Genomic DNA, 16,388 nt, shown 5'->3' with positions numbered 1-16,388 from the left:
CGGTTCGCAGCGCTTGCCTGCGTGCCCAGGGGGGCTGCACGGCGTTTCCCCTTCTGCAGATGGCTCAGAAAAAAAGCAAAAAAAAAAAGCAAGCAAGAAAAAGGGAAGTGACTTGCCCAAGGTAACTTAATGAGTCAGTGGCAAGCCAGGAATAGCACCCAGGAGTCCTGACTCACTGCGGTGACTGCTCACCTGCAGGGACCCCAGGCAGGGGGGACAGCTGGGGGGGGGTCCAAGGGGGCGGCTTCGCTCCCGGCCGCGGCAGGAACGGCCCCTTGGCCCGGGGCTGCCTGCGCTGAATGGGCGCGAGCCGGCGCTGGGCGGCATGTGAACGGCGGCGGGCTGCGCTGCCGCCCCCGGCCGGCCCATTCATCCTGCCGCCGCTCTTTCCGGGTTATCTCTCTCCCTCCACGCCTCATTGAGCTTATTTAGCTTCTCGGGGGTTTCGCGTTACTCAGTGGAATTTCTATTTTCAGCCTCATCTACGCGTATCTCGAGTAGCGATCGTTCGAGGGAGCACGGCCCCGGGGGGCTGCCCGGCCGGGGCCAGGGGCACGGGCGCGCGCCTCCTTCAAGGAAAGGGGCGCCCGGGGACGCGGCGTCGGGGCCGAGCCAGGCAGCCCCGGCAGGACCGGGGGCCGTGACTCCTGGATTCCTCATCTCCGAGTCGAACCTGCCGCTCGAAKGCAGCCTGCGGTGTAAAACGGTGCGGTTTTCCTTTTTTTGGCCCTGGAGAAAGGGGGACTAAAGTTAGACGAACCGGTGACAAGTGGTGCCATCGGACAGATGACAATAAGCTGTAAACAGGGGCTTGCTGCTAAGCCTCCCTTGGAACAAGCCACGCCACGGGAAGGGGCCGGGCCCGAGCTTCAAAACAGCTCCACAAAAGTGGCTTTATGGTTTTGACCTAACTAGACCTGCTCAGGCCTTCATGCCAGGCATGCGGGTTCCCATGGCACAGCTTGGGCCCGGGCCGCGGTGCYGGGTGTCTCCTGACGGCGTGACATGCCCCGAGTGAACAGAGGCTGTAACATTCTCGCACCAAATATTTCTCTCCACCCACATGCCCGTGCTAAGCCAATGGAGTCAAATATTTCCCTGGCTGGGGACTTTGAAGTGGCCACACTGAGATGAAAGGGGGAGAGTTTATGCTGCGTTGTTAGTGGGAGCTTGCGAACACTTCCTTCCCTCCCTTGTTGTGCTTTGTTTTCCAGCTAGAAAACATGATACTCTGGGTTTGTGATGGAGTTGGAAATTAAGTGGGGCCTCTGAGGCGGGCACATCTGTGTGTGAGCATTGCGGGTCTGGGCTGACCACGGCAGGCCGGCCAGCAGCACCCCCAAACTGCTGGTTTGTGTAGCACTTGCATAAATACGAGCTGCTGCTGGGCCGCGGCACTGTAAACACGATCTATAGAAAATCAGGAGAACATGGTGTCCTGAAACGGAATTAGTTCAAGACAGGTGGACTTGGGGGCCTTTGGCTCGGTCTCAAACATTAGCTGGAGATTCGGCGGGCTACGGACAGAGCATATGGTATCCATAGCTGGAAAAACACTGCGCGGCCGGCGGGCACCTGGCCGGGGCGCTGCGAGCCGTGCTGTGGGCTCGGCGCCGCGGGGTCTGCGGGTGCAAACAACAGGAACRGCGGGCCACGGCCTGTCCCGCCTGCAGCGGGCACCCGACCTCGGGCGCGAGGCAGACGGGCACGGCAGCCCCTGGCTGCGGCAGCCTGCCTCGTCMCCAGCGTTTGCCCAAAATACCGGGGGTGCCTTTCCTTGGGGCTGCTCTGAGGCCGCTGCCGTGCGTGGTGGATGCTGAAGCCAAGCTGCGTTCGGCCGTACCTGCCGGCGCGTTCCCAGCTCTCTCCCGGCACTGCTGCCTTCAGCACGGGGCTCCCTCGAAATGCCCCCTGCGCCTGGGGACCGTCCCCTCTGCAGTGCCCCTCCTGCCTGCCGGGGACCCCTTTAGGAGGAAGGCTTTGAAGGCTTTTAAGCACAGCCCCCCCAAGTGAGGTCTCCTAAGCAGGGCAGGCGGCTCCCGTCCCTCCCCAAACCAGCCCAGCTGGGAATTCCTCACTTCCCAAACTGCCGCTTGGCAGTGACAGTTTTCACCCGTATTTTAACAAGAGAAAAGCAGCGGGGGGGGAATAAATGCATCTCTGGGATCTCATTGATAAAGCACAGGAGAGCTCGGATGACTTCCGACCAGTTCAGCACCGGGTTTGGAGCGGGAGGGAAGAGCATCGCCTCTGCAGAGGCTGCCCCCCTCCCCGCGCGCGGCGTGCCCCTCGCCGGGAGCAGCGGGCCCCGGGGACCGGCTCCTGCAGGAGCGGCCTCGGGTGGCGGAGGCACAGCGGGGAGCAGCAGCCAGGCTGCTTTCACGCTGCCTTGCCCGTTAAATACGGCGGAGCCCGCGGGCAAGGCGGCGATCCGCCTGGCTGCTGGGGTTCCCGGGCTCTGGGAGCGAGCGTCCGGCCTCGACATTGCTTCGCCGCCAGGCGTGAATTTGCGGGGGGGGGGCGATGGCCGCGCCGCCCCGTGCGCAGAGCGTGCAAGGGTGCCGCCAGCGCYGGTTTTGCCTGAATTGGCAGCAGCGTTTGCCCATCTGTGAGTGAACCGTTCCCATCCGACGCGGGCCGCGCGGACGCTGCCGCCTGCCGCGCCGGGGCTGAGGCCACCGCTGCAGGCGCCCGGGGCTGCCGGGGAGCGCCCGGGGTTGCCGCCTGGCTCCGCAGCCGCCGCTTCCCTCCGTGCCGAGGGCTGTCTTGCAGGTGCGCAGGCAGCTGGGAAACGCCGGAGCCGAGGGGCGGCATCTCGGGCACGTGCAAGGGGCCGGGGCTGCGGTACAGCCGGCGAGGAGGGAGGATGGAGGCAAACGGATCGCRGGGACGTCGCAGCAGGGCTGCAGCCCCGGGCGGGCAGGCGCCCCGCTCTCCCAAGGGCCTGGCACCCTCTAGCGGCCCCGGCCCCGGGAGAGCCCGCGCGGCTCCCCTTGCCTCCGAGAGGTGCTCCGGGTGGGCGCCCCGTGCAGCTCTGTGCACCCCGATGCAGCGCGGGCCAGGCCCGGAGCGCGGTACCCGCAGCATTAGGGCGCTCCGAGCTGCRCCAGCGCCCGCTGCCGTGCGGCGGAGCAGAGAGGAGCGGCGAGGAGTGCGCCGCGTGCAGCCGGCGTTGCCAGGGGGCTGGGAGAGGTGGCCGTAATTAGCCACAGCGCAATTAGGTCACTGCTCTGCCTCTTGCAAAACATGCCGTGCGGCAGAGCTGGCCGCTGCGGGCAGCCCGGGCCAGCTCCAGGGGCCATCGGCAGCACAGGTGCTGCCCCAGGCCGTCCCGACGCGGGGCACGGTCCAGCCTCTTGCATGAGCGCGAAGGTTTATCAGAGCCTGGCCAAAAGGCATGTGGAAATTGCTGGAAAGAGCTTTGGATCGATGCAGTTTGGCTGCTCGGGAGTGCTGAACAGCGGTGGTCGACGCAGCGATGCCCTGCGGGGACCCGTCTGCCTGCCAGGCTGCTTGCGGATGGACTCCGCCGATGCTCCTTGCTCCAGGATGAGCGAGACCCCGCGGATGCTTCTGCTCCTCCAAGGAGTGGGAGCCGCGCAGCTCCCCGTGGCCGAGCGGGCTGGTCCCCGGCAGCCTGCGGCTCTGCCCGCCCGGCTCCGCCGCGGCGCAGCTGATTTCATTAGTCACTGTGCAAATGAGCATTGCTGCTGAATCACCCGGCGCAGCGCGGCACTGCGCGGCCCCGCACGCCACCGGCCCCGTGCCCCCGGCCCGCCGTGGCGCGGCGCGAGGAGAGGGGGGATCGGGACAGCTGGCAGAGCTGCGCGCGTCCCCAGCAGCTCCCCTCGTCCCTGCCCAAAATAAACATCGCTCCGGAGCGCCGGGAGGAGGGGAGACGGTCTCCATGGAGACCACGCGGGTATCCGCGCCGGAGCCCCGCGCGCTGGGAGCTGCCGGGGCCGCGGAGCCGGGTCCCGTGCGCCCACCGAGCCGGCCCGCGCCCGCCTCTAAAATGGGGCTAAGAATAGCGGTCTGGTGGGGGTGGCGAGAGGATTAGCCGGCGTTTGCACCCGCCGCGCGGGAGCTCAGTGGCCCCGCAAGGCTCCCGGGGAGCACGGGGCCAAGCCGGGCTCGCCACGGCCCCGACACACTGCTCTCGCCCGAGCTGCAGAGCCYGGCCTGTCTCCAGCACAGTCTGGGGCGGGTGATGGAGGTGGTGGCGGGGTTTTCGAAAGAACTGCGCCTTTACCGCTCCCTCCCACCCCATCCTCGCGGCAACGCCAGCCTGCGGGCGGCAATCGGGTGATGCCCAGGCCAACGCGGAGCCCTCTCCAGCTGCTCTTCCCGCTGGCACCCAGCGCAGCCTCAGCCCCTGCTCGCGGCAGCCGGCCGAGCCGCAGCGGGCGCGCGGGGAGGGCCAGCTCGTGCCCCCCTTGCTCCCCGCGGCGCCGGGCGCTGCCGCCGGCACGGCTCGCTGCACGTGCCCGGCGGGAGCCGCCCGCAGCGCTCCCGCGGCGAGGCCCGCGCCTGAGCGGGCTGCCCGGTGCCATCTGCCTGCGCTGACCCACTGGCTCCGACTCATGGAAGCGCTGCTCRCTGGCGAAGTTAATTGGCTGTGCTAATTAGCACATTATTAAGACACCCCTCCCCCTGCCTCTCGCGCGGTATCACATCGCAGTGCGAGATGCTCGTGATGTTCCCGTTTCCATCCCCCTCCGGCACCGCCGTGGAGCGGAGACCTGGTCCTGAGCAGGGTGGCGCGGGCAGGCGGCTCTGCCCCGCTCCAGTGCCACCGGAGCTGGGTGGGGACAGCCCAGCTGCAACGTGGGGCTGCCGGCGGCACCGCGCCGCAGCGCCCGCTCGGCACCGCCGCGCTCGCAGCGCCCAGATGGGAGCGAGCAGAGAAGGGCAGCGTGTTATTAAAATGTGTTGAGTTGTAATAATCTAAGGGGGTGGTATTAACACATGGGAGGAAGCTATTTTAGAAACAGAAATGCTAAGCTGACGGGCTCTCTTGGGCAGCGCTGCACCTCCCGGCTCCCACGGCAGGGCGGGAGCCCGGCGGCGCGGGGCCGGGCTGCCCCAGGTGAGCAGCGCGCCGGCAGCCTCCCTCCCGCCGCTTCCTCCCGCCAGGTCGTCTACTACACGGAGATGCACAAGATCTTCGGCGACTTGACGGCGCAGATCGACGAGCCGGGCCTCAGCGACGAGCAGCGGGAGCGGGAGAACGAAGCCAAGCTGAGCGAGCTGCGGGCCCTCTCCATCGTGGCCGACGACTGACCGCCGGGGGCGGGAGACGGTGACGAGGCAGCGGCTGGAAATCCCCTGCTCCGGCGCCCGGGCGCGCCAGGCCCGCTTCCTGCCGCCTCCCTCCCGGGAGGCACGGACCGCCTCTGGGTTTTTAACCTCTTGCTGCTTCCTCCTGTCCCTGTGCAGCCCGAGCAGCTCTGCCCTCCTGCCAGGACAAGGTACCGGGGGGCCGGGGAGAGCAGGGCGACCCCCCACCGCAGCCAGCGCGCAGCTCTTTGGGAAACGGGCGGCTGTTGCATAAAGGCAGTTTCCCAATCCTAGCTGAGCCTGTTCTGCCCTCCCTGCTTTTCCAAGTGCTGCAGTTTCTTTAAATAAGTGTTTGTTGCGCAGCAGGGAAAGGAGCCGTCCAGCTCGGCGGAGGAAAGGCAGCGGCTGCGCCCTGCGCGCCCGGCCCCGCGCAGCACCTTCGCATGCTGCCGCTGGCCCGCTGCCCCGCGGCACTCCCCTGCCCTGCCTGGGCAGCTGGAAGGGGTCACTGCCCTCCGGGCTGTTTGTTTTGGCCTTAGGAGTCCAGCAACAACAGCAGGGAGGGTAAAAGCATTCAAATTCCTCTGCGCGATGCATTTTGGAGGTGTCACGCAAGGGTCGTTAAAGGGCTGTGCTCACTGCACCAAGCAGCACAAGACGCTGCGCTCCTCGCAGACCCCTTTCCAGCGGAAACAGGCCAAAGTGCCCGACGTGCCGGGAGGCCCACGGTGGCCCATACTGGCACTGGGAGCGAGTGAGAGGGGGGAGGCTGCCTGCGTTCCCGCTGAGCAGGGATGGGAGCCGAGGTTGCAGCCCAGGGAAGAGGTGCCCAGCAAGCCCGGGGATAAAAAAGGGAAATTCAACCTCCTGCTGAGAACCAGGTAGGAGCAAAGCCAGGGAAAAGGGGCACTGTCTGGCAGGAGGGGGGGGAGGCACAGCCAGGCAGGATTACAGCAAACTCCCCCCGGCTCTTTGGCTGTACGGCTGCACATGCCTTTGGGAGGGGGGATGCCTGTCTCCGCYGGCCTCGCTGCACACCGCTGTAATGCAGCACACGAGGACCAGGCCCTTTCGCTCCAATAAAGTTTTTCCCAGATCGAGCGCCGGGTCGGGGGTTTGTGTTGAACGCCGGCGTGCGGTGCCGCGTGTCGGGTGCCAAAGCCAAGGCGCTGCTGCCCTCTGCCGCCACCAGCCAGCTACTGCCGCTGTCCGGCACCCCGGGGTGCCCCGCGCGGGGACGGGGACCCCAAGGAGCCGTCCCGCCGAGCGGAGGTGCGCACCCGAGGGCTCGGGCTCGCGTCCCCAGGCTGGCAGGGTGCCTCAGCGGCCAGGGGTGCGTTAGCACTGCCCAAACCCCTCCTTTCTATAGCACGCGACTATTTATTTAGAGTTGTATTTTTAAGAAAGATATACAAGGCCGGACCAGAGCTGATCGCTGCGGAGAGGGTGGGAAAGAGAAAACGGGGACTAGAACAGCCACAGACTCCCAACTGAAGAGATTTGAAAAGGAGATGTCTTCAGTTAAATACAAGGTGTTACCACTTTTACAATCTAAAACAACAAATTAGAACTAGCCCGAGCTGGTGACCTTCTCTTTACACCACCAGTGCCCTTCTTCAGCATACGGACGGGGTGGAGAAGCTGCACGGAGACCTCGCTGCTGCCCTCCACCCCAAAGGCGCTGCTCTGCAGGGGCCTAGCTGTCCCTCGCCTCCATCCGACCAAGATTGCTCCTGCGACCACGGCCGCCGGCCCAGGACAAGCCACCGCTGCGTGCTCAAGCCCTCACCTAACCTACGAGGGAGCCGCAGTGTCGGGGCCTCCCGCACCGCCCTGCGCTCCCCGGGCCAGCCAGCCACGGCCGCTGAGGGAGTAGCCAGGTCGCCCAGCCTGTAGAAAGCTAGTTACATGGCTTGTGTGATGCGTGGAGCTGAGACCCACTGCACTCAACAAACCCTCTAAGGGCATCGCGGCATCAGCAGAAACCGTAACCAAGAGCTGCCGGGTGGCCTGGGGCACAGAAAGTGCCAGCCCCGGTGAGTCTCGTTCAGGTCCTCTGTCCTATTAAAACAAGCCTGTCTCTGTCCCCCGCTCATGAGGCCAACTATGGAGCATCAAGACAGCCCAAGCCCTGTCTCCAGTACACACACGAACACACTAGGCTGCAAGATTTCCTACCTAAGAGGTTTCCATTAAACGAGAATGACTGGTCAGAGCAAATCCTGCACATCCCTATGGCTCCTCTGGCTCTGCAAGCCTGGGATGGGAACCAGCTCCAGCCTGTCTCTGCAGTGAGAAGGTCCAGACAGCAACGGGTCATGAGGATCCTGCCCACGATCCACAACCCTGGTGCGTGAAGTTCAGACGGGCGCAGACTTCACTCCTTCCTGGTAGACTGCGTCAGCAAGGGCAGCAGACATCAGTTGGAGGAGGCCGGTTCCTTTTCTAAGCAGTTATTAGTCTAGAAGAGGAGAGAGGCAGCGAGTGAGGACAGCCTAAGTGACCTCCCGCCCATCCGCCGCGGAGCTGACAAGAACCACGGCTCCCTCCCCAGTACCTTCTCGATGATGGTCTGGATCTCCAGCTGCACGGGGGCCAGGCGCTTTCTGTTCTCCTGCAAGAGCCGCTGGAAGTGCAGTTTCTGCCTCTCGGCTGCCTTTGCCTGCTCCTCCACCTCAGCCAGGCGCCTCTGGAGCTCCCGCAGCTCAGCTGTGAGCGCTCTGTTGGTCGACTCCGTTGCTGAAACCCGGGTCTGGCTCTCCTCTGTAAGCAGAAAGCTGGTCAGCCCCCTCCTTCCGCAGCAAACCACCCCATGCAGGACAGAGCAGGGCCGAGGGCAGCTTTGCCAGAGGAGCACAAGCAGCTCGTGGACAGGAACCCATGTCTTGGGCAAACTGGGAGGGGAACCAGCCCACCTCCCTGCCCTTTGCACTGGCTTACCCAGCTTGACCTCCAGGGTGTGGATTTTGCTCTCCAAGTAGAGCCGGCTGCTCTCCGTCTGCTCCGCCTTCTCCAGCAGCTTCCCCACGTTGAGCACCCTGCCGTTGTGGGAGACCAGGCCTCCCTGCTCTGTGTCCGCCTTGGGCGGAGGGGAGACCTCGGCCGGGGGCTGGGCAGGAGGCAGCAGAGGAAGGTTTCCTGGAAGAAGAACAGCCAGTCACCCACCGTGAGATCTCTGACAACACACGGCGAAGCAGGATCCGCGGGACTGCTGAGCCTGGTCTAAGAGGGAAGCCCTCCCCAGCAGGGCCTGAAGGAATACCCCGTCCTCCCTACACCTACCAAAGAGCTCCTCCTCCGGGATGCGGTCAGCGCTGCCTGGCTCCGAGCCCTCCTGCCGGCTGTACTGAAGGTTTCGATACTGGCACACGTACTGAGTCACGACCCGATTCACCAGGCACTTCACCTGCCGCCACAACACAGCGCGCACAGGTCAGGGCTTGGGACAGCCGCGAGCCAGCACCACTCCCCGGATCGGAGGGGCAGCCCCCAAGTGCTCACCTGCTCTTTGCAGAGATGCAGCCCCAGCGTCAGGAGGATCTTCTCCAGGTCCCTTCGGTGTAGRTAGCCGCAGAAATTCAAATCGAAGTACACAAAGGCTAGGAGAGCATCCAGCGGTAGGACAGCACTTGGATCCAGCTCCTTGGGCTGCTAAAATGCAGACGTGCCTTAGTGATGGGAGAGGCTGCGGTCCCCGGAAGCGCCAGCCCGTTTGCAGTGCCTGCACAGCACTGCGAGGTGGCAGGAGCCTCAGCCTGCACTTTTCTCCCCTCTGCGCTGTGTCCAGGGCGCGTTCTGCATTGCAGAGCAGGGTGCAGGCTGCCTGGTCGCACCAGCACGCTGCCAGTTTACTGAGACGGAGCCCAGGACGAGTGGGATTGAACCGGTGACTCAGGCTCCTCCCCGGGATCCCCGTTCAGAGGTACCGCGAGCCAGGCGGCCACCAGAGCCACCAGCTSCATTTACCCGCTCCGTGACTTAAGCCCTTGGCTAAGCTGGAGGAYGAAGGGGGACCCCCAGGCTCCCGCGGCTGGGGGCACAGTGTGCTCACCACGTCATGGAGGGAGGAGAACTCCATCTCCGACTGGTTGGATGCAGTGGATCTCACTTCAGCATCTTCCAGCTTGGCACCTGAGGGAGAACCAGGAATGAGGCCCCTGCACTCAGCTCCCGAACCAGCAGCCCCCGGAGAAGGGCTGTGCTCTCCTCTCTGCGCCAGCAACATACCGAACTCCTCCTCTTCCTCCTCCCGGAGCAGCAGCAGGCCGTCCTCCAAGCTCAGCACGCACAGTTCATCAGGAGAGTCTTTGGGATCTGCTTTGCACTCGCTTTTAGTCCTCTCCTGCTCTCCACCTGCTGCGGCTGCCTCGCTGCCTGCCGGCCTCTCCRCCTCCGTGTTGCCAGGCTCAGTTTTGGGAGGAGGCTGAGCAGGGGCAGGATACGGTCAGAGCTGGGGCTGGGAAGGGGACAGGGTGTTGGGCCGCGAGGGGTCAGTGGGGAACCTACCTGCTCAGCCTCCTCCTCAGCCCCAGCAGCCTCCGGAGCCACCTCCTTCGCGGGCTCGGGAGCCCTTTCAGGCTCTGGGTTCTTGGCCTCCAGTGGCTCTTCCTTCTCCGGCAAGGCCAACAGCGCCTTGTACAGCTTGTAGCCAAAATCCCGCTGCAGCATCTCCTGGAAGAGCTCAGCCACCACGGCCACCTTGGGAGGGGAGAGAGGCATGGGGAGACCTGCCCACGCAGCCCCCGGAGAGCCCGTACGCGCGAGCAGGGGAGCGACCTGGCCGTGCAGAGCCTACCTCGAAGGAGAGCTTTTCCCTGCGTCTCCTGTACTCCAGCAGGGTGTAGAGAGAGATGTTGGAGCAGGCCGCCTGCCCGTCCTGCCCGCCAGGGCGAGGGCGGGCCACAACGGCCGGCTCCACGGGGGCAGCAGGGGCTTCAGATTGGGGGGCAGGCTCCAAAGCTAGCTCGGTGGTGTCCGCAGCAGCGTCCTGCTCAGGGGCCGGCTTGGGGGCTTCCATCTCCTGCTTAGAAACACGCCGTTTAGGTGGGAGCGGAAAGAGAGGGCGCTGGGAGCTGCAACAGCGGCAGTCCAAACCTAAGGCTGGCGCCCAGACCTGCATCTCGCCTCCTCCAAAACACAGCCCTGTCCGACCACCCACAGAAATGAAACCAGCTCTCGGGACACCTGAACTAGCATGGCCCTGGCTAAGCCCCGTCCCTGCCCGCCGCAGCCAGAGCTGCTCCTGCAGGCCTCCGGCATCACCGCGCGCAGCCCTGGGCTCCCCGCCGCGGGGCGAAGCCCAGCCTCACCATCGCAGCCTTGTCCCCTGGTGACGGAGGTGGCGAGGGCACCTTCTCCACCTTCGGCTGGCACGAGGCTTCCCACTCCTCCAGGGACGGCATGCAGCCCCAGATGTCCGGCAAGAAAACCACCACCACCTCCCTCTGGGACGGGTCTCCCTCGCGCAGGTACCTGAACTCGGCAAATCGGACCCTGCAGCACGGAGGGGAGCAGCAGTCAGAGACACCGAGGCGCCCCCGGCCTGTTCCTCCCCGGGGACGCCCAGCAGAAAACGCAGCTGCTCGCAAGTGAGAGGCTGCCTTTCTCAGCAGCCTTTTTCACCCCATAAAATCCTCCGTGCTGCTGGCAGGCAGGCCACGAACACAGGACTTAACAGGATGGGCCCAGAGCTGCGACAGGAGGTCACGCAAAGGTTGGTCCCTGTTCCAGGACGGCTGTGCCGAGGCAGTCCGCAGGGACGCAAGAGCAAGGCCCAGCTCCTAGAGCAGTCCCAGCCCAGCCTGTACCATGTTTCCAACCCAGATCTCTTACAATTGCTGCTGGGATTGAGCCAAACCTCCTCCCCCAGCACTGAACACTGAGAACTTCCATCTCCCCTCAGCTGTTCCTTCCCAACCGCATCACATGCTGGGCCAGGTTTAAGCAAAATAAAATCAGTTGCCACGGTTACCCAGAGCAGGAATGCTATATATAACTGCGATGTAATGAGCCGAGCCAATGCACCGAAGTGAGGGCCGCGCTTTCCTATGGGTGGTGGTTTGGGAGCTGATCCCAGCCAGGCCCTGCATGGACTCTGGCATGTGCGAAGGTTCGTGACAGCCCCRTAAGGGTGGTCTCGAGTGCCCCGGGCAGGCAGCAGCCCAGTGCTGCTTCTCGGCCTGCTGCTCTGCGGCATCAGTGCAGGCAAGCCTGGAGCTGCTGCGCTCCTCACTGCCTGCAGATCAAAAGCCATCTGGGCTCTCCCAGTTCCTAAACCCCTCCTTGCTTCTGGTCTTCCTGCACTGCCTCGCAACGTGCAGGGCTACCGGCCCTCCCTTGTCACCTAATCCCCACACCTCTCCTCCATCCAGTCCTGGCAGAGCAGCCGCTAGTCTCTGTGCCCTGCAGCCCCGGAGCTGCCTCGCAAAGATCGGTCCCTTGTCTGTGCCATCAGCTCCTCCTGCTGTCCCTTTGCTTAAAAGAGAGACTTAACCCGAAGGAAACTAAACTGTTTCTGGCAGTGGAAATTCCGGTCTTGGCTGGCCACACACAGGAAACCTGCTCCTAAATAAACAGCAAAGCTGCCAGCAGCCGTTTGCCAGGGCTGGGCTCGCACACCTGCGGGGATGCACAGTGATGCTGCGTGCTCTCCGGGGCTACGCGCTCTGGGCACCGAGCTGGGCAGGACTCCATTTTGCATAGTAAAAGTGGATAATTAATGGTTTCTCGCACCACCCACAAGATCCCAACATTAATACACAGAGCTTGCAGAAAGGGAAAATTAACTCTACAATGTGTTGCTCTCTCCTGCCCTCATTTTCTGCTAACAGTAAAACACTATTAAATGAAGTACTTCACAGCGCTCTGACATCCCGAGGTGGACGCTTTCCTGGACATGCAGGGATGCTACCGCTCCGAGATGCCCACGCCACTCACCACTTCATGCAGTTGCTCAGGTCCAGCCCAGCCTGTGCCTTGGTGCAGCGAATGGCCGTGCGAACCAGGACCATCGGATCAGCATCAGGATCGGGGCCATCCAGCGATGGAGACCATTCGCCGCCAATCAGCACAGCCTCATCCTCTTTCTTCCCCAGCAGAAACTAGGGAGAGACAGGCCGTGAGCCTGGTCACATCACAGCATCCTGACTGTCTCTGCCTGTGTCCCCAAAGCCCCCTTCCTCCTCAGGGGACAAGGTCCCCTAGAGACATGGCTGCATTCAGCAGATGCCACCCCAGAGCCCTTCCAACAATAAATGCAGGTAGTAGCATGCAACCAAACCTTCTCTCCTAAGGGCTTTCCCCCAAAACGGTGAATTAAGCCAAGCCATAGGAGTTCTGCACACACTACGTGCTCCCAACCCTATTCTCAATGTCCTCACCTTGATTTGCTTTGTGGGGTGCTCAGGAGCCTCCCTTTGCTCACTGGAATCGTCRATGTATAACAGGCAGGTACGATAAAACTCCTCGAGGCCCGGAGAGGACAGCAGCAGCACCTGAGGGCAGAGCAGCCTGGTCAGACCGGCACAGGCAACGCCTTGTCCGGTGATCTGGGGACATCAGGGAGGCAGGGATGGCACATGGCCATCACCTCATCAGCCAGAGCTGGACGAGGCAGCCAAAGCCACCTGAGCTGAGGCCAATAGCGTATCCCTCCTCTTGGGTGTGCGCGCCAGCTGTAAAGCCAGCCTCACCTTGGCACTGAAAGCAGAATCCGCGTCACCCGGAGCGGTGTCCGGCTCAGCCTCCTCCTCCGGCTCTGGCGCCTCCTCGGGATCAGCCACCACGATGCGGCTGGGGTGCCTCAGGCTCAGGGGCTGGGCGAGGGGGAACGTGTCCAGCCAGCACAGGCGGACATCGTAGAAGCCCCGGGGCAGCTGGATGCTGCAGTAGCGCCGCAGGATCTCCATGGCGTCACAGAAGGGGCTGGAGGCAGAGAAAGGGGACATCAAAACTCCCTGTGCTCAGAAACTCCCTGTGCTCAGAAACAATCTCAGAAGCTGCTCGGGCATCTCAGTTCCCTCATACGGCTGCCAGCAGCACAGTCCCGCACAGAAAATCCCGTGTGCGCTTCCTCCCTCCCCAGCCCTCTCCCCACAAAGCGTCTCCACCACAGCAGCACCCCCTGCCCAGCCCTCAGACCCCAACCCCTCTCCTGAGGCAGCCGTAAGTGGAAAGAGACCCAGCAAACTTATTTCACCTGCCAGGGTGCCGCAAAAAGAGGGGAATACTAATCTGTAAGGCCCCAAAGAGACAGGTCTCCAAGGCTGAGCACGCAGAAGGAGAGCAGTCAAACACAAAGCAGCAGTCCCTAGCGTGGAGGTTCCTCCTGCTCGCATGAAGTCTCAGACACCTCAGTCTAAGAGGAAAGCCCGAACTGGGACCCCTTCCCTGGCTTTGACATCCCTTGGCAGCCTGCAGGGCTGCTCTGCACAGAGCCCAGCGCACGGAAGACAACCGGGGTTAAGACAGTCTTTCTGTAGCGGTTTTCAGACTTGTACATTAATCTGAACTCTGGGTAAATACACGGCYGAGTGGCTGCAGCCCTCTGCCGAGCTGCTGAGCATCCCTTCCACCACTAATTGCTCTGGGAGCCTAATTAAGGGATTTCTGTTTGCTGTTTCTCTGTTAACCTTTTGGTATCCCTGAGCCTTCCCAGCCAGGGATGCAGGCTAAGACATCCGTTCTGCTGAGCACGGAGCCCTGGGCCCGGACAGACAAACGCCCTGGACGGAGGCGAGCTAAGGCGCTCTCCGCTGCTTGGGGGGCAGGCACACTCACCTGTCCACAGCGTAGCGGGCAAAGTGAACCCGATACTGAGGCAGGTCGTGGCGAGGCTTCTTCACTCCCCATGGCTCCCCGCCTTTCTGTTTCCGCTTCTTTGAGTCGAAATCGTCCCTGCGACCAGCACAGCACGCGTCAGAGGAACGCCAATACGAACTCACGAAGCACCCGAAGGTGCTACGCACGTGGCTCGCTGCGCGCAGCACTGCCAGGYGTGAGCCCAAACGGGGCTGTGCTGCGACTCTCAGAAACGAGGGGATCTTTACTGACCACGGATCTCCCAGAAACCACTAAAAGGCCAGAGCTCCAAGCAGGGAATAGTGCCATGTCCAAAGGCCACAGGACAAAGCGCAGGATATCAGGGGAAGGGGGGCTGCCCAGCATTTCCACCCCACACGGGACAAACATCCCATTCCTTACCATCTGCCTGAGTCGTTCCGGCCCTTTGGTCCTCGCCCGGGGTATCTCCCCAGGTGTCCCAGGTGAATGGACGGGGGTGATGGGAAGAGGTTCACTGCTGGGGGAAACAAGAAGAATAAGACTGACTGGTACTGCCCGACTCCAATTCTGCCCCAGAGAACCTGAACGCCTGCAGCTTCCCCTCCTCACGCTGGCAGGCTGCGCTCACAGACAGCCAGCCGGCCTTCTCTGGGGTCATTTCCAAGAGAAATGTCACCGTTTTCACCACCAAGAATGAAAAAAGCTATCGCCAGAGATTGCCTGCAACACTTCAGCATACAGGGCCCCCCCAAAGCTGTCTCCCACGTCCCACGTGCGAGTACTCACGTTTCTGAGGAAAGAGCGGCGGGATGCGGTGGGGCTGGAACAGCAGCTGAGGCTGGGCTCCAAGGATTCCYTGTTTCTGGCCCAGGGATGCCACGTGCAGGAGAGGTGCTGGGGCTTTCAGGAGAGGCTGCAGAATAAAGACACAGAGGAAGTCAAGGTAGGAGATCACCTCCCAGGCTGCCAGGTTAGCTCTCAGGGCAGGAAGCAGGCTGGGCGGAGGGGAAGGACGAGGACGGAGGGAGAAGAACGTGCAGGAGACAGCCGTCAGGAGGGCTCAGTACCTGGTTGGAGAGCGTCTGGACTTTCAGCGCGTTCCAGGGTACCGCCTGGCTTGGGTTGTAGACAGCTTTCACCAGCACCTTCTCGCCGATCTGCGGTATCCGGCCCTTCACAACGCTGACCCAGAACACGCAACGAGAGGGGCCCTCCGTTAGCGTTCCCAGTCCAGCGTGCGCCCCTTCCAGAGCCAGGGCCAGGGTCTCGGCTCTAAGCTTCGCCTCTCTGGGACGCGCGCGGAGCCCTGCACCCCCACAGCAGCCCTCTCCTTACCTGAGCTGGAAAAAGACCTCCTCATCCACCACCCCGAAGTAATCGTGAAGGCTGGTGACGATGCCTGTGAAGACTCGTTGCTTCTCACCCACCTGCCAAGCGAAGGGGCGAGGGATTTGCGGCTGCTGCTTCCCAGCTGCGCCGCRCTTCTGCCCCAAGAGCTCTTTGCTACAGCTCAAAGCGGAGCCGGTTCTTGCCGGAGCCCTGGTGAAACCTTACCAAGAAGCTCTGGCCCCCCCAGGCTTAATTAGCTCGCCACCGGCAGCGGCGCCGAGGAGGCTTCTCCCCAGAGCGCCCGTGCCCCGTCCCCGCGAGGAGCCGGGCRAAGACCCGCGTACCTGCAGGTGCCGCGCCGTCTGCAGGAGCTCCGCCGAGACCGGAGGGTTCAACAAGCCGGGTGGCGGCCCCAGCAGCGAGGTCTGGGGGGTCCCTGGACAGGAAGGGGACGAGGTTTAATCCCTCAAATGACAACGACGACGACAGCAGCAGCAGCACACCAAAGGTGTCCCCGAACGCCCGGGCGGAGCAGAGCAGAGCAGCAAGGCCCCAGCAAGGCCCCGGCCTCCTGCTCCGTGGCTCCGGCACGCCGAGCTCCCGCCGCCGCGGGGGACGGTCCCGCACCGGGCGCCGCTCCRGTATCAACGGCCTGCCCAGAGCGGGAGGCCACCGGCACCGCGGCCCGGCTCCCCGGGCAATGCCGTTACCGGGGCACCGGTTCCTTGGGCAGCGCCGTTACAGGGGGGCGGGGGGGGAGGTTTGCCGATGCCCCCAGCACTACCGTTACCGGGGGCTGTGACTGGTCCCCGCGGGCGGTGCCGTTACCGGGGGCCGGTTCCCCCGCCGGTGCCGTTACGGGTGCCGTGACCAGCCCAGGTGGGCAGCACCGGTAGCGGGGGCTGATCTCCCCCCAGCGGTGCCGGTACCGGGGCTCCGACACCAGTCCCTTCGGGCAGTGCCGTTACCGGGGGCTGTACCACCCCCTCCCTCCCCCC

At 63.5% G+C, this 16,388-nt stretch overlaps 2 protein-coding genes across 4 annotated transcripts in view; one reads left to right on the top strand and one right to left on the bottom strand.

Moving 5' to 3' along the window:
• BIN3 (bridging integrator 3) overlaps window positions 1–6,380 on the top strand; it is a 45,403-nt gene extending 39,023 nt beyond the window's left edge. For all 3 annotated transcript variants that reach the window (XM_026081727.1, XM_026081729.1, XM_026081728.1), the window contains one exon: window positions 5,137–6,380. In XM_026081727.1, coding sequence (XP_025937512.1) covers window positions 5,137–5,283 — 147 coding nt within the window. In that variant the 3' untranslated portion in view covers window positions 5,284–6,380. The remainder of the gene's footprint in view (window positions 1–5,136) is intronic.
• Window positions 6,381–6,796: 416 nt separating this feature from the next.
• CCAR2 (cell cycle and apoptosis regulator 2) overlaps window positions 6,797–16,388 on the bottom strand; it is a 15,411-nt gene continuing 5,819 nt past the window's right edge. Inside the window, exons 5-23 of the mRNA XM_026081683.1 lie at window positions 15,735–15,850; window positions 15,397–15,488; window positions 15,129–15,243; window positions 14,848–14,974; window positions 14,482–14,578; window positions 14,059–14,175; window positions 12,972–13,203; window positions 12,660–12,773; window positions 12,217–12,380; window positions 10,590–10,773; window positions 10,076–10,300; window positions 9,787–9,978; window positions 9,508–9,703; window positions 9,332–9,411; window positions 8,782–8,931; window positions 8,563–8,686; window positions 8,221–8,418; window positions 7,838–8,043; window positions 6,797–7,741 (exon numbers count right to left, since the gene is read on the bottom strand). Coding sequence (XP_025937468.1) covers window positions 7,700–7,741; window positions 7,838–8,043; window positions 8,221–8,418; window positions 8,563–8,686; window positions 8,782–8,931; window positions 9,332–9,411; window positions 9,508–9,703; window positions 9,787–9,978; window positions 10,076–10,300; window positions 10,590–10,773; window positions 12,217–12,380; window positions 12,660–12,773; window positions 12,972–13,203; window positions 14,059–14,175; window positions 14,482–14,578; window positions 14,848–14,974; window positions 15,129–15,243; window positions 15,397–15,488; window positions 15,735–15,850 — 2,771 coding nt within the window. The 3' untranslated portion in view covers window positions 6,797–7,699. The remainder of the gene's footprint in view (window positions 7,742–7,837; window positions 8,044–8,220; window positions 8,419–8,562; window positions 8,687–8,781; window positions 8,932–9,331; window positions 9,412–9,507; window positions 9,704–9,786; window positions 9,979–10,075; window positions 10,301–10,589; window positions 10,774–12,216; window positions 12,381–12,659; window positions 12,774–12,971; window positions 13,204–14,058; window positions 14,176–14,481; window positions 14,579–14,847; window positions 14,975–15,128; window positions 15,244–15,396; window positions 15,489–15,734; window positions 15,851–16,388) is intronic.

The sequence above is a fragment of the Apteryx rowi genome, unplaced genomic scaffold, assembly GCF_003343035.1.
Source record: "Apteryx rowi isolate R43461 unplaced genomic scaffold, aptRow1 scaffold_56, whole genome shotgun sequence".
Lineage (NCBI taxonomy): Eukaryota > Metazoa > Chordata > Aves > Apterygiformes > Apterygidae > Apteryx > Apteryx rowi.
This window is presented reverse-complemented; position numbering and strand designations above follow the sequence as displayed.